Source organism: Cnephaeus nilssonii (assembly GCF_951640355.1).
Source record: "Cnephaeus nilssonii genome assembly, chromosome: 14".
In the NCBI taxonomy this organism is placed as follows: Eukaryota; Metazoa; Chordata; class Mammalia; order Chiroptera; family Vespertilionidae; genus Cnephaeus; species Cnephaeus nilssonii.
Window position 1 is genome coordinate 1,626,873 of NC_137085.1, and position 22,272 is coordinate 1,649,144.

The following is a 22,272-nucleotide window of genomic DNA, read 5'->3' on the forward strand; positions in this document are numbered from 1 at the left end:
GCCTGCGCCCCCCCAGCTCCCACTGAGCGTCTCCACCTCACTGACCTGCAGGGGGTCTCCGTGGGGTCACTGGGACGGGGGTGACCGGGGCCCAGAAGAGGCTTCTTATCTTCCCATCACACGTCCCCCCTCTTCCCTCCACACCTGCCCCCGGCCAACCACGGGAGCGCCCGTCCCAAACGCCCACAGGCAGGGGCCGGCGTGCACACAGCGGGCGGCGCCCCGACGGGGCCCCAGAGCCTGGGCGGCCCACTCTGGACACACTCCCAGCCCCTGTGCCGGCACGTGTCGGGCACAGACGCGCAAGCGTGCCAGGATGATCTTGCCGGGAGCTGCCCAGCACCCTCCCGCTCAGGAGACGCCATGAAAGAACCTGGCCAACTTAGGGACCCGCCCCCGGACCCCAGTCAGGACACAGCTGGTCCTACACACTTACCCGCACACCACTCACCTGGAGGTCCACCCCAACCCCCCCCCCCCATCCTGCAAACCCCCAGGTGAGTGGGAACCCCCAGGTGAGGGGTTGCGGGGTCCCCGGGGCCTCCGAGTGGTACTTACAGGCGCTCCTTTCTCCCCGGCCGGCCCTGGGGGGCCCTGGGGCCCGGGTCTCCCCGGAATTCCGATGGGCCCGGCAGCTCCGGCTGGACCTCTCTCCCCCGGGGATCCCTGGGGCGGGGCAAGAAAGGGGTCCATTTTCAGGCTCCCCAGGGGCACAGACTCCCTCAAGCACCGCGGTCCGCCCCCCCCCCCCCCCCCCGCTCCGGGCCCACAGGGGCTCCCTGGTGCCGCCGCAGACTCTCTGGTCCTGCGTTTGCGGCTCTGCGTTTCTGCCCCGCGACCCAGTAACGGCCTCTCTCCCATAATTCCAAGCACATGCCTGCTCCCCGCACCCGTGACTGGGAACGTCCCCTTTAAGAGCCTCCTGGGATGACCATTGGTTTAACAGGCAGCAGGTGAGCGTACCTTGGCCCCCGGCTCTGGGGGCGGCCCTCCCACCTGTGCGGGCTCCCCCCCTCCCCCCCCCGCCTCGGCGGCCCTGGGCGTGCGGACAGCCCACCCCGGAGCCCACGTTTAGAGGCCACGGGGCTCCGTCCGCTCCCTCCAGGCTGCTCCCGCCCCCCCAGGTGCCAGGCAGCCACTCAGCCTCCCTCTCCACTGCCCGGTCCCCACTGGTCCTCCGTCACCGCTGCCACGCCGGACAAGCTCCTGTCCACCCCCCGCCCCCCGCCCTCTCCTCCGCCACGGCCTTCTGAGGACCCACAGCGGGACCCGTCTTCCCTGCAGGGCGGGTTCTGAGCAAGAGCACAGGGAAGGCTTTGGGGGCCACACTCACCGCGGGGCCCGGCGGGCCTGGGGGGCCCTCGCTGCCTTTCAGTCCAAGTGCTCCCTGCAAAGCGTCGAGATCGGGGTCAAGGGCACGGCGGGGAGGGCGCCCCAGGCTGGGCAGTGTCCGCTCCGTCCCCGCCCGGCCCCCTACTCACCACTGGACCTGGGAGCCCTCGGTCCCCGGGGAAGCCGCGAAGTCCTGGGGGGCCGTCCTTCCCGGGGAGGCCGGCGGGGCCTGGGTCCCCCTGAAATCAGAGCCACAGGTGGGTGAGCAGGGCCGGGGCCACGGGTGCTGCGGGAGGTGGGACGTCCGGGCGCGTGGTTTTAGAGGAACCGGAGTCCTGGCTGGATCGCTGGGTGGCAGCTCCGCACCCTGGAGCGTGGCCCACGCCGGCGCCGGGGGCCCGTGGCCGGGCCGCTGGGTGTGGTTCTGGGGACGTGGGCCGGACGGAGCTGACCCGCCGGGTCTGCCTTCCTGTGGATTGGGGTCCTCAGAGGCACCCACAGGGAAGGGCTGGGAGCACCGCCCACAGGCAGGCCGCACCGAAGCCTCTGTTTCAGGCCCCAAACCACACTCTGCAGAGGCACCCCGGGCCTGAGCCTTCTCACGGTGCATTAAAGCTGCGAGCTCTTCCGGAACGGTCTCTGGGGCCCCACATGGAGCGTGGGGGTCTCCACACCAGCCTGCCCTTCCCCTCCTTCCCAAGCTCGGAGAGGCCTCCTCGTGACGGGCCTGCACCTGTACCTGCTGCTCCCCACGCAGACAGCATCCACGTATAGGCCACGCGCACACACATCCACTTCCCGAGTACGTGTGTATTCAAGTACACATGTACACGCACACGCACACACACACACACACACGTGCACGTAATGTTCTCAGTGTTTCTTCCCTGGCGGTACTTGACTTTATCATTAAGTTGGCGCCCTTGCGTGTGGCCGTATACAAGGCTGGAGAGCTTACATTCCCGTGTCACTCACAGGAACGCGGAAAAGGGCCGGCCGGCGCATGTTTATGCGAATCCACAGGAATTCCGACCCCCCACCCCCACCCCCCCCCGCCCCGGGCGCCCAGGTTGGCGGGGGCCCCCCGTGACAGAGGGACGCAGAGCCAGGGCCGGGGGGGAGACAGAAAGGCGCCCTCCTCTGCCGTCAGGGTTTATTCTTTGGTCCCTCGCGTGGGGGATTGTTTAAAGGGTCGCTTTCCAGAAAACGCAGGCACCGCAGGGTCAGGGCGTTCCGTGTGTTGCTGGAGCAGCTGTGACAGTGGGGAGGAGCTGGGGACAGACCCTGCCCCAGGCAGGAGGGCAAGGACGGCTGGATCCCAGACCCTTCAGCCCACCCCCTTTCCAATCAAGCAGCAGTGGGCAGAGGTCAGGGTCAGGGCAGTGGGCCGAGGTCAGGGTCAGGGCAGTGGGCTGAGGTCAGGGTCAGGGCAGTGGGCTGAGGTCAGGGTCAGGGCAGTGGGCCGAGGTCAGGGTCAGGGCAGTGGGCCGAGGTCAGGGTCAGGGCAGTGGGCCGAGGTCAGGGTCAGGGCAGTGGGCTGAGGTCAGGGTCAGGGCAGTGGGCCGAGGTCAGGGTCAGGGCAGTGGGCCGAGGTCAGGGTCAGGGCAGTGGGCTGAGGTCAGGGTCAGGGCAGTGGGCCGAGGTCAGGGTCAGGGCAGTGGGCTGAGGTCAGGGCAGTGGGCAGAGGTCAGGGCAGTGGGCTGAGGTCAGGGCAGTGGGCCGAGGTCAGGGCAGTGGGCTGAGGTCAGGGCAGTGGGCCGAGGTCAGGGCAGTGGGCTGAGGTCAGGGTCAGGGCAGTGGGCTGAGGTCAGGGTCAGGGCAGTGGGCTGGCACGGGGCGGGGGGAGGGGGGGAGGGCTGTCAGAAATGGCGCCTCCATCAGCGAAGAGCAGAGAAAACAGACCCCTACGGCAATGACCCCGCGGGAAAGCCGGGCTGGCGTGGAAGGTCTGAGCGACTCACCTTCGTCCCTTCTTTCCCAGCGAGGCCCGGGAGGCCCTGCTCACCCGGGGGGCCCGGGGGCCCGGGGTGGCCACGCTCGCCCATCGGGCCCGTCTCTCCTGTGGGACCCTGTGGGAAGATCAGCATCAGCCACACATGTCAGGGGATGCCCAGGGGAGCCCCCTCCTGCTCCTCAGTCGAAGGACGGCCCTGGCTGTGGTGCCGAGGGCCACGGCGTGCCCACACCCTCGCCCTCAGGTGGGTTTGCAAGTCTCCCTTCAGGTCACAACCCAGGGGAGGAGCCCAAGGCAAACTGGGAGGGTGTGTTCGGGGCTGGCGCCACGCCCTGGGGCTGCTTCCCGGGAGTCGCAGGGGAACGAGGGCAGTGAGGGCGGCCACGTCGGCCACGGGAGAGGCTCGGCCACGTGTCCCGCAGCCCGTGGCTGTGGCGGGTCAGTGTCTCACTTCCTGCCGATTAGGTGGGGACGTCCCAGGGCACAGGGTGCCGGCCCTGCCTCTCGCTCGGAGCCACCCGTCCTGCCGCCCGCCCCCCCCTCGGATCGGGAAGCGTCAGAACCACAGGCCCAGGAGCAGGCGGCGGTGGGCGCCACAGCGAGGCCGCGGGCACACGGGTCCCGCCTGGTCTGGCCCCCGTTGCCTGTGGGCCTCGGGCAGGGCCTCCGTTCTGCCCGCCTGGCTCACGGTGACAGTCCCCAGACCCGCCCCTCTGTCCCGCCATCGGCTGCCTGCACGGAGCACGTGTCCGGTGCTCACCAGCATCGCCAGACGTTAGCGTGTCTACGAGCAGGACCCACCCCTTCAGCATCCTGGGGAGCTGGCCCTAAGCCTTGGGTGGCCCTCTCACGTGCGTGCATGTGTGTGCATGTGTGTGTGTGTCTGCACGCACGTGCGCAGGTGACACGGGGACGACGCTGCGTCTCACCTGAGGGCCGACCACGCCCGGGGGTCCTGGGGGGCCGGTCTTGCCTTGGAAACCCTGTGAAGAGAGTCGCACGCTGAGACGCCCGCAGTGGCCCAAACCCCCGCTCCCCCCCAGCCTGCGCGGTTCCCACGGGGCTTGTCCCCCACCCGGTCCCATCCCCACGTGTCCCCCTTCGTTCGAGAGGACCCGTTCCTCGTTCCGCCTCTGCGTGGGCTCACGAAGGCCATGAAGCCGACTCGGCAGGTTCACGCTGCTCCCTCCTATGCCTGTGCGGAGGGGTGTGTTGTAAAACCGTTCATCCGCCCCGGCTGGTTTGGCTCAGTGGATAGCGTGTCAGCCTGCAGACTGGGGGGTCCTGGGTTCGATTCCAGTCAAGGGCACATGATCAGGTTGCGGGCTCTATTCCCAGTGTGGGGCGTGCGGGAGGCAGCCGATTGATGCTTCTCTCTCATCATTGATGTTTCTCTCTCTCTCTCCCTCTCCCTTCCTTTCTGAAGTTAATAAAAAATGTCTTAAAAAATAATAAAATAAATTTAAAAAAATAAAAATAAAACCATTCATCTGCCCGCCCAGCGCGGCCCCGTGGCTGAGCGTGGACCCAGGCACCAGGAGCTGTGGTTCGATTCCCGGTCGGGGCACAGGCCCGGGTTGCGGGCTCGATCCCAGTGTGGGGCGTGCGGGAGGCAGCCGATCCCTGATTCTCTCTCATCATGGATGTCTCTCTCCCTCTCCCTTCCTCTCTGGATCAATAAAAAGATGTTTAAAAACTGCTCATCGTTATAACGTCACTAAACGTGTCATTTTCTGGGCAGATTTGATGCCGTTTCCAGCGTCCAGAGCTGGACCGGGCGCGACCGCTGGGCTGTGCCTCGTTACCGACCCCGCGGAGACCGTCCTGCTCACGCCGCAAGCGCCTCAGGTGCGGGGCGGGGTTCGAGCTGCCCCTCCACGTCCTCAACCAGGAGCGCGGTCTTTCTGGGCGCAGCGTGCGTGTGCCAGCGACTCGCGTCCCCAGGACCTCCCGTGTCTGCCTGCACACGGGCACGGACGCAACCTCCCTCTCCTGTGGGGAGGCCGCGGGCAGGCCCCGGCGACGCCACGCTCAGCCACGCCGGCTCGGCCTCCGCATTTCTGCGGGGTCCCTGCTTTGGCCCAGCTGGCTGCAGGCGGCGCTTACAGGGTCAGAAACGGGAGCTGACGGCTCCAGGGCACCCTGCTCAGTGGGCCAGGAGGGCAGGGCCCGGGGGGCGTGGAAGCAAGAAAGCCCCGGCTTGGTCCTGGGTCGGGGTCCCCGTGCTGCGGAGGAGGGAATCCGTCCCTCACGGAGAAGGGGGCTGGGCTCACATTCGGGAGGAGAAGTGACCGTGTCTGCTGCTGTTTTTGTTTTTATTTTGTTGATCCTCCCCGAGGGCATATTTCCATTGATTTTCAGAGAGAGTGGGAGGGAGAGGGAGAGACAGAGAAACATCGATGGGAGGGACACACATCGAATGGTTGCCTCCTGCACACACACCCGGACCAGGGCCCGGGCCGGGGAGGAGTCTGCCACCAAGGTAGGTGCCTTTGACTGGGATCGAACCCGGGACCCTTCGGTCTGCAGGCTGAAGCTCTATCCACTGAGCCACACCGGCCAGGGCTGCTTCCGTTTTTAAAGGAAGAACAAAGCCGCGCCCAGGAGGCCTCTGGGCTCCCCGCGGAGGCGGCCCCGTCGGGGGGGTCTGGAGCGGGTGTCCTGCGCCTACGGGCGGCCGCGTGGCAGAGGCAGCAGGGAGCTCCGGGGAACCCGCCCTGCCAGCCTCTCTCCAGAACAGCCCGCGGGAGGGAGGCTCCCGCTCTGCGAACCCGCCGGGCTCCTCGGCGCGGCATCAGAGGAAACGCACAGCTCCGGCGCAGTGTTTTCATTTTTCTCATAAACCAAAGAGCAAAGCAATTTCCATTTATCAGCCACCACGCCGCGGAGCGCAGGGGAAGGTACGATTAAATAAGGTTCCATCACAACGCGCCAGAGAGACAGAGGGATTTTTTTTAAAGCCGGCACCAAGGAACAGATTAAACACGCATCAAAGCCGCCCTCCGCGGAGGAGGCCGCCCGCGTGTGCTGGGCCCGCAGAGAACGCACCGCGGGAGGGGCTGCGGAGAGAGACGAGAGCGCCGCCCCCCCAGCCCCCCCCCCCCCCCCCGAGGGCGGCCACACGGAGCTCGCCGGCCCTGCGAGTCCTGAACCGGCTGAGCCCGGAGCCTCAAGGTCACTGGTGAGCTCAAGGTCACGGTGTTCCCACACCCACTGCTGGGACACGTCTACCGTGGACACAGCGTGAAGCTGGACCGAATCCCAAATGGCTCACGGGCAGGACATTCCTGCTTCTCTTACAACTGGAATGGCAGGGCCCTTCGCCCTCCAGATGCCAAGCCCGCAATGGGCACCACTAAAGGCAGGGCGAGGTCGGAGGTCAGCCTTGATGGCCCAGCCGGCAATGGGCATCACTAAAGGCAGGGCAAGGTCGGAGGTCAGCCTTGATGGCCCGGCCGCTGGTCAGCAGCACGCGGGTGAAGGGCCCTCCAGGCCCCCGTGGTCAGCCCCCGTGGCCGGAAGGACCCGGCTGGACAGCCAGCGTTGGTGTCAGGCCCACCGCCCTCTCCTGGGTTTCTGGTTGGTTGGTTTAGGTTTTGGTAATCCTCACCTGAGGATATTCTTCCCATTGATTGTTAGAGAGAGTGGGAGGGAGGCAGGAAGGGGGAGAGGGAGAGAGAGAGGAACATCGATGTGAGAGACACATTGATTAGTTGCCTCCTGCAGGGGGATGGAACCTACAGCTCAGGTACGTGCCCTTGACTGGGAATCGAACCCTCAACCCTACAGTGCCCGGGCCGATGCTCTAACCACTGAGCACACCGACCAGGACCTTCTCTGGGTTTTACAGCGAGAAATAGCCGAGCAGCAGCCGGCCCTGGGGAGCCCACTGCGTCCGGAGAGAGAGCGGCAGCTCGAGCCGCTGCACCGAGTTCTTCGGGGGGAAAGGAGGCGGCCGCACAGGCTCAGTGTGCCCGTGGCCTTTACGTGTGACCTTTGACCTGGCGCGGTCGCCCGCCTTCTGCACAGAGACGTCACGTGTGGCTGGCCTGCGTGGGCTCTCCCCCAACAGGCCTCACCCCAGGTCGGAGGGCGGACCTCGGGGCCTTCCCAGGCTGACACCCTCCCCCAAGCGGGCAGGCGGCGAGGCGTGCCCACGTGCGGGCGTGGGGAGAGGCCCGGCCTGCCCGTGCCCCCGCAGCGGTACTCACGGTCTCGCCTCTCTGGCCAGGGTGTCCCGGGAGCCCGTCCTTGCCGGGGGGGCCCTGGGGAGAAGCAGAGGGGACGGCGCTCAGCTCTGAGGAGCCGCAGCGAGCGCCGCTTCCTTTCCGAGGAGGTCACCGCCGGTCAGGGTGACCGGGTGCCACGCAGGAGCCTGGCACTGGCATCGTCCCCTCGAACCCGAGGTCACACTGCTGCCACCCTCACTCCCGGGGGGGGTGGGGGGGGAGAACTAGGCAGGGAGCCGTCAGCAGCTCCCTGAGGTCCAGCCCGTGGGAGGCGCGGGTGCACGAGGCCCCAGGCCTGTCAGGGTCAGAGGTCAGCCCCACGGGGCCCCCGTTAGGCAAAATCCCCCTGCTAGACGGGTCTCCCTTCCCGCGTGGACCTGGGCCCCCCACACAGTGTCCCACAGTCCCAGCCACGGGGACCGGGAGGGGCCTCGGCTGGAGGTAGGGGCGTTGCTCATGTCCTCGGGTCAGGGCGAGGGCAGCCTGGGCGGGGGCGGGCCTGGCCGGTGACCGGTGTCCTGGTGAAAACCGAGCTCGGACGACATGGCGACAGGAGAGGCCCGTGGGAGCCACAGGAGAGGCCCGTGGGGATGAGGGCGAGACGGAGGGGCGGCCTCTGAGCCCAGTTGCCAGCAGCACCAGGGGCCGGGGCGGGGCGAGGGGGAGCCCCCGGAGCCCCCCAGGAGTGAGCCTGCGTACCCCCAGATGGCACTTCGGCCGCCGGAGGGTGGGGAGCTCCTGGCTGTGTAAGCGACCGGGGCTGTGGTACTTGGTGATGTGGCCCCAGGACCTGACGCAGGACCCGGCCAGGAAGGTCCACGGCCCAGAGGAGAAAGGGGTCCACCCTCCCAAGGCGGCTCCCCCCGCGCAGGAGGGGCAGGTGGAGTGGCTGCGGCCCGCCCGGGGGCTCCCACCTGCTGACCCATGGCCCATGTGGAGGCCGTGTGGGGCCCCAGAAAACCCCGTGTTACTTACAGGGGGGCCCTTGGGTCCAGGAAAGCCCGTGGGTCCTTGGGGTCCGTTGGGTCCCTGGGGACAGAGAAGGGCCAGTGTGAGGTCAGGCAGCCCCTCGCCAGCAAGTGGGGGGGCCTCCCGAGGCCTCGGGGTTCTGCTCTATGCACAGGCCCAGTTCCTGCAATCCCCCGACCTCGGCTCCATCAACTCTAGCCCCCCCCACCCCCACCCCCACCAGGGCCTAACGGAGGTCCAGTCGGGGCCCAGGGGCCGGTCGCAGGGCAAGGCCCCTCGAGCAGCTCGGCTCCCAGCGGCCCAGCCACCCCCCCCGCCCCCCAGACCAGGCCACGTGGACAGGGCCGCCCTCAGAGAGGACCGGGCTCCGGGCCCGGCGGTCCCTCCCCCCGCCTGGACCTCAGCGGCCCCTCTCCCCGGCCACCCGAGGTCCGCAGGGAAGGTGGGTGCTCACCCGTTCACCCGGCGGGCCGGCCGGGCCATCGCCTCCAGAGTTGCCCTGGCGGGAGCAAGGGAAGGCACGGATGTTGTTATAACGGTCTGATCGGAGCCTCTGCCACGGCCAGGTCACTGCCCCCGTGCCCTGTCACCCGCCCCCGTGCCCTGTCACCTGCCCCCCGTGGCCTGTCACCCACCCCCCCCGTGCCCTGTCACCCCCCCCCCCGTGCCCTGTCACCTGCCCCCGTGGCCTGTCGCCCCCCCCCGTGCCCTGTCACCCGCCCCCGTGCCCTGTTACCCGCCCCCCCCGTGCCCTGTCACCCGCCCCCGTGCCCTGTCACCCGCCCCCCGTGCCCTGTCACCCGCCCCCGTGCCCTGTCACCCGCCCCCGTGCCCTGTCACCCGCCCCCCCGTGTCCTGTCACCCGCCCCCGTGCCCTGTTACCCGCCCCCGTGCCCTGTCACCCGCCCCCCGTGCCCTGTTACCCGCCCCCCCCGTGCCCTGTCACCCGCCCCCGTGCCCTGTCACCCGCCCCCCGTGCCCTGTCACCCGCCCCCGTGCCCTGTTACCCGCCCCCGTGCCCTGTCACCCGCCCCCCGTGCCCTGTTACCCCGCCCCCCCGTGCCCTGTCACCCGCCCCCCGTGCCCTGTCACCCGCCCCCGTGCCCTGTCACCCGCCCCCGTGCCCTGTCACCCGCCCCCCGTGCCCTGTCACCCGCCCCCGTGCCCTGTCACCTGCCCCCCGTGGCCTGTCGCCCCCCCCCCGTGCCCTGTCACCCGCCCCCGTGCCCTGTCACCCGCCCCCCCCGTGCCCTGTCACCCGCCCCCGTGCCCTGTCACCCGCCCCCCCCGTGCCCTGTCACCCGCCCCCGTGCCCTGTCACCCGCCCCCCCGTGCCCTGTCACCCGCCCCCCCCCGTGCCCTGTCACCCGCCCCCCCCGTGCCCTGTCACCCGCCCCCCCCCGTGCCCTGTCACCCGCCCCCCCCCGTGCCCTGTCACCCGCCCCCCCCGTGCCCTGTCACCCGCCCCCCCCCGTGCCCTGTCACCCGCCCCCCCGTGCCCTGTCACCCGCCCCCCCCCGTGCCCTGTCACCCGCCCCCCCCGTGCCCTGTCACCCGCCCCCCCCGTGCCCTGTCACCCGCCCCCCCGTGCCCTGTCACCCGCCCCCCCCGTGCCCTGTCACCCGCCCCCCCCGTGCCCTGTCACCCGCCCCCCCCCGTGCCCTGTCACCCGTCCCCCCCGTGCCCTGTCACCCGCCCCCCCCCGTGCCCTGTCACCCGCCCCCCCCCGTGCCCTGTCACCCGCCCCCCCCGTGCCCTGTCACCCGCCCCCGTGCCCTGTCACCCGCTCCCCCCGTGCCCTGTCACCCGCTCCCCCCGTGCCCTGTCACCCGCCCCCCGTGCCCTGTCACCCGCCCCCGTGCCCTGTCACCCGCCCCCTTGCCCTGTCACCCGCCCCGTGCCCTGTCACCCGCCCCCGTGCCCTGTCACCTGCCCCCCCCGTGCCCTGTCACCCGCCCCCCCGTGCCCTGTCACCCGCCCCCGTGCCCTGTCACCCGCCCCCGTGCCCTGTCACCTGCCCCCCCCCGTGCCCTGTCACCCGCCCCCATGCCCTGTCACCCGCCCCCCCCCCGTGCCCTGTCACCCGCCCCCCCCCGTGCCCTGTCACCCGCCCCCGTGCCCTGTCACCTGCCCCCCCCGTGCCCTGTCACCCGCCCCCGTGCCCTGTCACCCGCCCCCGTGCCCTGTCACCCGCCCCGTGCCCTGTCACCCGCCCCCCCCCCGTGCCCTGTCACCCGCCCCCTTGCCCTGTCACCCGCCCCGTGCCCTGTCACCCGCCCCCGTGCCCTGTCACCTGCCCCCCCCCGTGCCCTGTCACCCGCCCCCCCGTGCCCTGTCACCCGCCCCCGTGCCCTGTCACCCGCCCCCGTGCCCTGTCACCTGCCCCCCCCCCGTGCCCTGTCACCCGCCCCCATGCCCTGTCACCCGCCCCCCCCCGTGCCCTGTCACCCGCCCCCCCCCGTGCCCTGTCACCCGCCCCCCCCCCCGTGCCCCGTCACCCGCCCCCCTCTCAGTACAGAGCAGAGCGTTGGGCCCTGGTCCTCTACACACAGCGGGCAATGAGCTGCTGTCACAGGCTGTGACGCTCCGGGGCACAGCCTCCCGCTGTGGGACAGAGGCTGAGCCCAACCAAGGAGACAGGGCCGCCCGCCCCCTCCCCCTCCCCCTCCCCCCGTGCAGGGCCCTGGCGGCTGCAGCTCTGCCAGGGGGGCACGGGGACCAGCAAGGCACCCAGAGCTCAGCCCACGGGGTCGCCGAGGGCAGTGCGTGGGCGCAGAGCGGGCCCAGTCCTCGGCGGGAATGCGCTTTGGGACCACACGCCCCTGGAGCTCTGTCCACGCCCCTCGCTCTTTGGGGGGGGAGGGGGGGTCATGCCCTCCCCGGGCAGCGAGAGCTCCCTTTAGATTCCCAGCAAAGACCTCTCGGCAGCTCCCACCCCTTCACCAGAACAGCCTCCCGGGTGGAAGGGGGCGTGGCCTCCCGCGGGGGCCCCAACTCTGGCCGCGCCCCCCCTCGCCGCCGCCCGGCCACAGCCTGCGATTCAATCCGACCCAACTTGTCCAAAGGCTGCGGGGGGACCAGCTCCTTCTGAAATGCCCCCCAAAACGTCCTTCTTGGTCTCGTTTCGCATGAAAAGGGCCCCGAGGACCCCCAGCGCCCCCTGGGGTAGGGCGGCCGCCGCAGGAGCCGGGACGTACCTTGGGGCCCGGCTTCCCGGTGATGCCCCGCGGGCCCCTCTCGCCCCGGGGACCCTGCAGAGGGGAGAGGAGAAAGGTCAGCTCACCCCCGTCCAAGCCCGCCTCCCCCCCCCACCACCACGCGCTCCCTCGACCCCAAGGGGGGCGGTTACCGTCGGGCCTCGCTGCCCCCGTGGTCCCGGCTTCCCAGGGGTGCCCTGGAATAAAAGAGGGGGGCTCAGTCCGTGGCCAGCACCGCCTGGGCGGCGGCCTCTCCTATCAGGGGCCTCGTCTCGGTGTTTGTTTCCTTAAATACATTTTTATTGATTTCCGAGAGGAAGGGAGAGGGAGAGGGAGATAGAAACATCCATGAGGAGAGAGAACCATGGATTGGCTGCCTCCTGCACGCCCCCCACTGGGGATCGAGCTGCAACCCGGGCCTGTGCCCTGACCGGAATCGAACCCTGGCCTCCTGGTTCACAGGCCGGTGCTCAGCCCGGAGCCAGGCCGGCCCTTGTCTTGGTTTTAACTGGAGACTCGCAGGGAGGTTCAGCCCGGAGCGGCGCTCCCTCCCGCAGGGGGCGGAGGCGTGCTGAGGTCCGAGGGATGCTCAGCCAGTACCGGTACCGGTTTCTCTCCTCCAAGCAGCTGCCCCCCTCCCCTTCCCTCCCGCTCCCTCCCCCTCCCTCCAGCCAGAGCAGCACTCGTTACTGCACGAGAGGAGGCAGCCAGCCCTTCCCACAGGACGTGTTCCGCCCAGGGAGGGCGTGAGCCGTTCCATCAAACGGCCGCAGGCCGGCCCCTCGTGGTTCACACGCAGCCCCCGCCCGGCGCCCCATCTCTCCTCAGGGACTGCGGCTCACATGGGGTTTCGCGTTTCCTAAACCTCAGGAAGCACAGGCGCTGGGGTGGGGCCGGGGGGGGGGGGCGATTCCAGAAGCAACGACGTAAAGTCTGGTAAAGGCAGCTTCCCCGAGGCACGTGGAGTCACGGCCCACAGGCCCCGTCCCTCCACCACGTCCGGGCCCTCCGGGGTTTTGTTCCCGGTTCTGACCATCCGTCCGGAAGGAGCCGGAGCTCCGGGCCCCCTGCTGAGTCGCCCGGACCAAACCCACCAGATCTCAGCGCAGCAGAGCCCCCGCCCGCGCGGCCAGCTGTCCTTACCCGGCCACCCTTCTCTCCGTTGGCGCCGGGAAATCCAGGAAATCCGATGGAGCCCTGAAGGAGAGGGAGGGGGGGGGAGCCTGAGGCTGGGCCAGCGCACGCTCTGCTGAGAGCCGCGGGGACGCCTGTCCCGGTCCCCGCCTCCGACACCCCCCTCCATCCACCATCCACCCACCATCCATCCACCCACCACCTACCATCCACCCACCATCCACACCCCCTCCATCCATCATCCACCATCCACACACCCTCCATCCACCCACCATCCACACCCCTCCATCCATCCAACCAACATCCACCCACCATCTACCATCCACTACCCACCCACCTACCATCCATCATCCACCCACCATCCATCCACCCGCTCACCCACCATTCACCCACTATCTACCATCCACTACCCATCCACCCACCATCTACCCACCTTCTACCCACCCACCTACCATCCATCATCCACCCACCATCTACCATCCATCCATCCATTCTCCATCCATCCATCCTCCATCCACCCACCATCCATCATCCATCCATCCATCATCCATCCATCTATCCATCCATCATCCATCATCCATCCTCCATCCATCACCCATCCATCCATCATCCATCCATCATCCATCATCCATCCATCATCCATCATCCATCATCCATCCATCCATCATCCATCCATCCATCCATCCATCCATCCATCATCCATCCATCATCCATCATCCATCCATCCATCCATCCATCATCCATCCATCCATCCATCCATCCATCCATCATCCATCCATCATCCATCCATCCATCCATCCATCCATCATCCATCCATCCATCATCCATCCACCTTCCATCATCCACCCACCATCCATCTATCCATCATCCATCCATCCACCATCTATCATCCATCATCCATCATCCACCATCCATCATCCATCCATCATCCATCCACCATCCATCATCCATCATCCACCCACCATCCATCTATCCATCATCCATCCATCCACCATCTATCATCCATCATCCACCATCCATCATCCATCCATCATCCATCCACCTTCCATCATCCACCCACCATCCATCTATCCATCATCCATCCATCCACCATCTATCATCCATCATCCACCATCCATCATCCATCCACCTTCCATCATCCACCCACCATCCATCTATCCATCATCCATCCATCCACCATCTATCATCCATCATCCACCATCCATCATCCATCCATCATCCATCCACCATCCATCATCCATCATCCACCCACCATCCATCATCCATCCATCATCTACCCACCCACCCATCCATCTACCTGCCATCCACTTCATGAACATTTCCTAAGCATCTCAAAGACTCCAAACCTAAAAACCATAACTGAGTCCTAACCGTGCTTCCCCTTCCTCCCTCCCTCCACACCCTCCTCTCACATGGCCGTGTCTTCAAAGAGCTGGTATTTTGGGAGAAAAGGGAACACCTACATCTAAGATTAACTGGTGACAACGTGTGACTCTCACTTGGGACACTGCTCACTGCACCTGTTGTCACGTTTTGCTGTCTTCCGGAACACCGCTAAATAAAGCGCTCGGCTGCCGAGTCAGAAATGAATGCAAATCACCACCACCTGGAGCCCTAGATCTAGCCATGTCACCCAGAGCTCCACGCGGTGCACGTGGACAGAGGGGAGAGCCCCACGCTGTGCACGTGGACAGAGGGGAGAGCCCCACGCTGTGCACGTGGACAGAGGGGAGAGCCCCACGCTGTGCACATAAGACAGAGGGGAGAGCCCCTCGCTGTGCACGTGGACAGAGGGGAGAGCCCCACGCTGTGCACATGGACAGAGGGGAGAGCCCCACGCTGTGCACGTGGACAGAGGGGAGAGCCCCACAGTATGCACGTGGACAGAGCGGAGAGCCCCACGGTATGCACGTGGACAGAGCAGAGAGCCCCACGCTGTGCACGTGGACAGAGGGGAGAGCCCCACGCTGTGCACGTGGACAGAGGGGAGAGCCCCACGCTATGCACGTGGACAGAGCGGAGAGCCCCACGCTGTGCACGTGGACAGAGCGGAGAGCCCCACGCTGTGCACGTGGACAGAGCAGAGAGCCCCACGCTGTGCACGTGGACAGAGCAGAGAGCCCCACGCTGTGCACGTGGACAGAGCAGAGAGCCCCACGCTGTGCACGTGGACAGAGGGGAGAGCCCCACGGTATGCACGTGGACAGAGCGGAGAGCCCCACGGTATGCACGTGGACAGAGCAGAGAGCCCCACGCTGTGCACGTGGACAGAGCAGAGAGCCCCACGCTGTGCACATAAGACAGAGGGGAGAGCCCCTCGCTGTGCACATAAGACAGAGGGGAGAGCCCCACGCTGTGCACATAAGACAGAGGGGAGAGCCCCACGCTGTGCACGTGGACAGAGGGGAGAGCCCCACGCTGTGCACATAAGACAGAGGAGAGAGCCCCACGCTGTGCACATAAGACAGAGGGGAGAGCCCCTCGCTGTGCACGTGGACAGAGGGGAGAGCCCCACAGTATGCACGTGGACAGAGGGGAGAGCCCCACGCTGTGCACGTGGACAGAGCAGAGAGCCCCACGCTGTGCACGTGGACAGAGCAGAGAGCCCCACGCTGTGCACGTGGACAGAGGGGAGAGCCCCACGCTGTGCACGTGGACAGAGGGGAGAGCCCCACGCTGTGCACGTGGACAGAGCGGAGAGCCCCACGCTGTGCACATAAGACAGAGGGGAGAGCCCCACGCTGTGCACATAAGACAGAGGGGAGAGCCCCACGCTGTGCACGTGGACAGAGGGGAGAGCCCCTCGCTGTGCACGTGGACAGAGGGGAGAGCCCCACGCTATGCACATAAGACAGAGGGGAGAGCCCCTCGCTGTGCATGTGGACAGAGGGGAGAGCCCCACGCTGTGCACATAAGACAGAGGGGAGAGCCCCACGCTGTGCACATAAGACAGAGGGGAGAGCCCCTCGCTGTGCACGTGGACAGAGGGGAGAGCCCCTCGCTGTGCACGTGGACAGAGCGGAGAGCCCCACGCGGTGCACACAGACAGAGAAGCATCTCGACGCAGCAGGCACCTGAACCCCTGCTCTGTGTCTATGGCGCCTCGCCCACCCACGGGGCGCTTCCTGTCTTCAGAGGTCTCTGCTCTCGAAGTGGCTTAAATCCCTGAGCTGAGCCTGTGCCCATTTCCAGACCTTGTACTTCCCACGGGTCTGAGCGTGGCTGCCCCCCCCCCCGTGCGCCCACCTGCCACCATTCTCATGGTCTGAGCGTGGATGCCCACCCGTGTGCCACCTGCCTTCACACAGGGACCCCCTCCCACCCGAGGATGCCCGGGTGGGTCAGAGCCCGGTCCCCGGGGCGTCAGAGCCCGCTGGCCTCCCCCTGAGCTCTGGGGTGCAGAACCCAAGACAGGTGCCCCATCTCGGGCTGCGTGTCCCCTCCTCTGACGTCACTAACTGTCCCAGCACCTCCGTCCCCTGCGGCCACGTCTCCGCCACAGGCCGCACAGGGCGGGGCTGACACAGCGACACGGGCCTCTGCATTGCCACGCAGGCGAACGGTGCCCATGCCGAGGCGGGGAGGCGGGGAGGGCCCGGTGTCAATGCCCAGGTGGGGAGGCCGGGGGAGGGCCCGGTGTCAATGCCCAGGTGGGGAGGCCGGGGGAGGGCCCGGTGTCAATGCCCAGGTGGGGAGGCCGGGGAGGGCCCGGTGTCAATGCCCAGGCGGGGAGGTGGGGGGAGGGCCCGGTGTCAATGCCCAGGCGGGGAGGTGGGGGGAGGGCCCGGTGTCAATGCCCAGGTGGGGAGGCCGGGGGAGGGCCCGGTGTCAATGCCCAGGTGGGGAGGCCGGGGAGGGCCCGGTGTCAATGCCCAGGTGGGGAGGCGGGGAGGGCCCGGTGTCAATGCCCAGGCGGGGAGGCGGGGGGAGGGCCCGGTGTCAATGCCCAGGTGGGGAGGCGGGGAGGGCCCGGTGTCAATGCCCAGGTGGGGAGGCGGGGAGGGCCCGGTGTCAATGCCCAGGCGGGGAGGCGGGGAAGGCCCGGTGTCAATGCCCAGGTGGGGAGGCGGGGAGGGCCCGGTGTCAATGCCCAGGTGGGGAGGCGGGGAGGGCCCGGTGTCAATGCCCAGGTGGGGAGGCGGGGAGGGCCCAGTCGTACGTTACCTTCGGCCCTTGTCGTCCGGGGTAGCCCGGGAGCCCCGGGACTCCGAGCTTTCCCTGCGGAGAGAAGGGCGCTGTGTTATGGGGCCGCACGGCGTTTCTGATCTGAAGGACACGGTCGCCGCGGGAGCCCCTGCCTGGCCTGGGATGGACCACACCCCCTCCCCGCCTTGATTTGAAAGCAAAGGCCCCGCCCGGCCGGTGAGGCTCAGGGCCTGATGAGGATCGACCTGGGAACCGGGAGGCCACAGTTCAATCCCGGTCGGGGCACAGGCCCGGCTGCAGGCTCCATCCCCAGTGTGGGGCGTGCAGGAGGCCGCCGGTCCATGACCCTCTCTCATTGCTGTTTCTCTCTCCCTCCCCCTCCCGTCCTCTCTGACATCGATAAAATGTATTTAAACATAAAACATAATAAAGAGTAGAAGCGAAGGCCCTGCGAGAGGGATCCAGCCCTCATGAAGCCCACGCGGCCGAGGCAGAGGCCGAATCAAAGACCCGTCCTCGGTGCGATCCCACTCCGCCCGTTAGTCACCCCGTTCCAGCCTCGGCAGACGGAGGGAGAGTGGGCTGCTCATGGGCATTCCCGGGGGCATTCCCGGGGGGGCATTCCTGGGGGGGCATTCCTGGGGGGCATTCCCGGGGGGGCATTCTTGGGGGGCATTCCTGGGGGGTATTCCTGGGGGGGCATTCCTGTGGAAGGGCATCCCTGGGGGGCATTTCTGGGGGGCTGAGTGGGGGAGATGGAAGCAAAGGGCAGGCATAGGGCTCTGCTCATGGAGAGAGACCAGCTGGGTTGTAGCTCAGACGGAGCCCGGAGCCCCTGGGGGAGGAGCCTCCGGGCCTGGAAGGTGCTCGAGGACACACTCAGGGGAGAGGGGCGGGAGGCGGCAGGAGCGGCAGGATGAAGCCCATGGGACGGGAGCCCGTGTCGGGAACCACAGCGCCCAGTTCGCGGGGCTCAGCCTGACCCGGTCCCCAGCCCGCGCCCGAGGCCATCGGAATGGCCGTCTGTCCGCAGGAAGTGGCCGCGCCCTGCGCCACGTACCTTCTCCCCAGAGGGTCCCAGAGGACCGGGGTCGCCGTTCGGGCCGCCGCGCCCCTTGGGGCCTTCGGGGCCGTCTTCCCCTCGGGGGCCCGGGGGGCCGATCTCCCCCTGCAAGTCAGAAAGAGAAGGTGAAGGGGCCCCGCCGTGTGCACCCCCACACGGGACCCCCACCAGGCTCGGCCCACGGGCTCCTGAATCCGACGCCGCCTCCTGTGGCCCACGAGGCCGGGGCCGCCCCCCCCTCCGCACGGAGCTGGCGGCTGCTGCTTCGGGCCGCACCCCCACTTCCAGCAGCAAAACCCCTGGAGCCAAGCGAACGGCTCCCCACTGAGCACCCGGGCAGGTGCAGGGCCGAGGGCAGGTGCGCACACGGTGACCCCGTCACCAGGAGGGAACCCCTGGGTCAGCGGAGAGCTGGAGGGAGGCGGAGAGCCCCAGGCCTCGGGCTCGGGGGGTGGGGGGGAGCCTGCCTGCGACCAGGGATCTTCAGAGGCGTCCCCCGTCCCCCCGCTCTGAGAAGCTGCCCCGTGGGCGCCCAACACCCGGGCTCCCACAGACTTCCTGCCAATACTCACCCGGTCCCCCTTGATGCCCATGTCTCCTTTGAACCCCGGGAAGCCGTCTTCTCCCTGGACGATGAGAGAGGGCACTGGGTCTCCACGCAGGAATCCCCGCCCCGATGGCTTCCCCACGCCACACACGCCACGTTCCCCCGGCCACGTCCCCGCCCGAGCCTCTGGGCCCAGGCGCCGCTCTGGGCACGCCGGAGGGAGGGTCCGAGGCCTGTCCCCTGCCCCGTGACGTGTGTCCGTGCTCTGCATTCCCAGGGACGGAGCTCGAGGGCCGGGCTGGCTCAGCGCCGCAGCGGCTCGGCCCCGCGGGGATCTGCAGGCTGGCCCCCGGGGTGGGAGCGGCCCCTGCCCGGCCTGGGTGCCCGTCTCTCAGGTGAGCGCCGTGCCCGCTGCAGCGCCGGGGACGACGGTGGTGAACAGTTGAGGCGGGAGCGGGAGGAGAGTCTCCCCAAGAAGGGCGGCTCCGCCTGCACCTCCTCTCTGAAAGGATGGGCATCGCCGAGGGGCCGGGAGGCGGGTCCTGCCCGCGGGGCTGGCCGAGGAGCAGCAGGGCCCGAGGTCCCAGGGGCACAGGCCTGCCCTGCACGGGAGCTGCGCGCTTTGGGGACTCGCGGATGCCAGCGGGGGCCGCAGACCTGACACGAGGGGGCCGGGCTGTGGGCGGCGGGGCCGCCCGGGGAGAAACACTCACCTTCTCGCCCTTCGTGCCCTTCAGACCACGGATGCCGTCCGCCCCCTGCACAGACACGGGAGAGGGAGCGCTCACACCTCCGAGCCTCGCGAGACACGGGTCCGAGCCCCACCACGGCCAGCCGAGCGCTCAGCGCGGATGCGTGGGCCCAGCCGCCTCACGCAGACAGTCCCGTCCCCGTGTCGCCGTCTGAGCGGGAAGCGCCGCAGCCAGGAGGCCGGGCACCTCCCGCGGCCCCCGGCTGCCAGCGGCCCTCGTGCGGCTCTGGGCCCTCTCCCCAAGCACAGGGACTGAGACCAGATGGAGAGACTGAGGGATGGGCTCGGACAGACAGACGGGAGCTGGCCCGGCCTCCGCCTGGAGCCCCTGTCAGCCCCGATGAGGAGCTGGGCCCGAGGAGGCACCATCCCGCCATCCGTATCGTCACAAATACACCGGCACTGTCCCGGCTCCGAAGCTGCCTTCCCGGCCCCGCTGCTCACGCCCCGCCCTGCCCAGGCCCAGGACGGCCCAGGCCTACAGCAGACTGGGGGACCGGCTGCTCCAGTCGGCAGCAGGGAGGGGACCACGGAGGAATTCCCCAAAACGGACACGCGTGCCGGCAGTCCCAGCCCCGACCCCGACGCCCCACAGCGCGAGCCTCACCTTGACTCCTCGGGGGCCAGGGTAGCCGATGGGGCCCTGGGGGCCAGGGGGACCCTGCAACCAAGGGAGACACCATTAGCTCCACTCGGGGGGTGCTCAGGACACCCCGAAACGCCACCAGCTTTAACCCCACGACTTGGGCTCCGAACACACTGTCGACGGTCAGGAGGAGCCTTGGCCCAGAGCCTGCACGGTCCCCGTCTCTGCCTGTCAAGGTCGGCTGCACCCACACCCCCATGTGAAACCGAGGGGGGTGACGGGAGGACCCGGCTCCTGGGGGGTGTCCCACGACAGGGAGAGGGGGCAGCTGCCCCGCCTCCCTTCTGAGCGGGTGGCTGGCCCAGGGCAGGGCCAGGCGACAGCCCCAGGCCGTCCTGCAGGGGGCGCTGAGGCCGGAGCGCGGCTGCACCCACCTGGGTTCCTTTCTCTCCGGGGGGGCCCTCTTTGCCAGGGTGCCCCTGTGGAAAGAGAAGCCTCATTAGTCAGTGGGGTGCCCCCTCCCCTCCCTTGTGCGGGCGGCCCTGCAGTGTGAGAGTCAGAGCCGGTCCTGCCGGGTCCCGCCCACTCCCTTCCCTGCGTGCGCGCACACGCACACGCACACGCACACGCACACGCACACGCACACGCACACGCACACACGGAGCTGAGGCCAGGACCACAGCCCCGAGCACGCACGGGCACTCCCAGCGGCGTGGCCCAGGCCCGTCCCTCAGCCGCCGACCTCGGAGGCTGCTTCTGCGAAACGGGAGCAAGGCCAGGCCCCGGGGCGGCGGGCGTCCACCGTGGAGGGGACCCCACCCTGACCCACAGCGGGGCTCCAGGCGCGACGGCCGAGGCCCCCCACTGCACCCAGCCGCCCTCTAATGCAGGCGGGTGGGGACAGCGACCACAGGGCATTTCCACCTCCCAGTGCCTGGGGAGCAAGAGGGCCCTCATCTCCAGGGCGGAGACGGGCGTGGGCACGCCCTCGGATGGCGCCTGCAGCCGCGTGACACGCGAATGTTTGCCATGAGCAGCCACCGCTGTGACCGGAATGGAGCCCACCTCTTTTTGGTTTTGGTTAACCTCACCCGAGGGTATTTCCCCATTGATTTTTAGAGAGAGTGGGAGGGAGAGGAACATCGATGTGAGAGAGACACATCGATTGGTCGCCTCCCACAGGAACCCCAACCAGGGCCGGGGGTCGAGCCTACAATGGAGGCAGCCGCCCCGACCAGAATCGAACCCGGGACCCTCAGTCCGCGGGCCGACGCTCTATCCACTGAGCCGCATTGGCCAGGCCCGGCTTCTTACAGACGTTGGCAGTAGTGTTTACAGAATGAGAGTGACTGTGGGCGGGGCGAGCAACGCCGACGAGTAAACAAGTTGGAACGGAAGAGGATCGGGAGGAAGCCCAGGGCGAGGGGCCGTTCCCGCGAGGGAAGCCCAGGCCGCCGCCCCTCCCGCCGTTTGCTGCCCCCGGATTCCGCAGCGAGCCCCCTTCCGTCACGGGAAGGAATGGAGCTGAAATCACTCGCGTTGGGGACTTTCCTGATCAAAAAGTGATACATGCTCATCGCACACCATCAGGCAAACGCAAAAGAAAATTAAAGTCAGTAACATCGTCCTCACTGCACGGTGCCAGGTGGGGGCGGGAAACGCCTGTGAAGCGTGTGATTGGCTAACCGCCGCACTACCCCTGAGACCAGCACAGAATAACTCTGAACGCCAACTGTGATTGAAAAGGAACAAGAGCCCTGGCTGGTGTGGCTCAGTGGGCAGAGCGTCGGCCTGCGGACTGAAGGGTCCTGGGTTCGATTCCTGGTCAGGGCACAGGCCCGGGTTGCGGGCTCGATCCCCAGTGGGGGCGTGCGGGAGGCAGCCGATCCACGATTCTCTCTCCTCATGGATGTGTCTCTCCCTCTCCCTCTCCCTCTCCCTTTGTCTCCGAAATCAACAAAAATATTTTAAAAAAGAAAAAGAGCTGTGGAGCCCACGAGAGGCCGCCGACTGGCTCTGGGCAAGGGCTGTCTCCAAGGCCCTGTCTCCCCCCAGACTCCTGGGGACCCCAGTGCATTGCAGGGAGGGGGTTCCATGGAGGGAGGGTGAGGGAAGTGGGGTCGGGCCCAGGCACCTCTCCTTCCTGCAGGGCCACGGGCCTGGCAGTTTCCCTGACACGGGGCAGGACACGCCCACGGACGTGAACTGTGGCAGGAAACAGACAGAACCTGCAGCTGGCGGCGACGCCTCCCCGCCCTCGGCGGCTTCGCGCCCGGCCCCGGGAGTGGGGTGGCTTCACTTTGTGGTCATCTCACTCAGCTCCCTGGTTCCCACGACACAACGTGCGACTTTCTGACTAGCGGA

At 68.0% G+C, this 22,272-nt stretch overlaps 1 protein-coding gene across 1 annotated transcript in view; it reads right to left on the bottom strand.

The window, feature by feature from the left end:
* The window catches only part of COL5A1 (collagen type V alpha 1 chain), a 99,806-nt gene that overhangs the window by 25,066 nt on the left and 52,468 nt on the right, over nt 1–22,272 (bottom strand). The window contains 17 exon segments of the mRNA XM_079790842.1: nt 559–666; nt 1,334–1,387; nt 1,482–1,571; nt 3,294–3,401; nt 4,216–4,269; nt 7,498–7,551; nt 8,491–8,544; nt 8,939–8,983; nt 11,682–11,735; nt 11,834–11,878; nt 12,825–12,878; nt 16,980–17,033; nt 18,022–18,129; nt 18,597–18,650; nt 19,285–19,329; nt 19,930–19,983; nt 20,343–20,387. Coding sequence (XP_079646968.1) covers nt 559–666; nt 1,334–1,387; nt 1,482–1,571; nt 3,294–3,401; nt 4,216–4,269; nt 7,498–7,551; nt 8,491–8,544; nt 8,939–8,983; nt 11,682–11,735; nt 11,834–11,878; nt 12,825–12,878; nt 16,980–17,033; nt 18,022–18,129; nt 18,597–18,650; nt 19,285–19,329; nt 19,930–19,983; nt 20,343–20,387 — 1,080 coding nt within the window.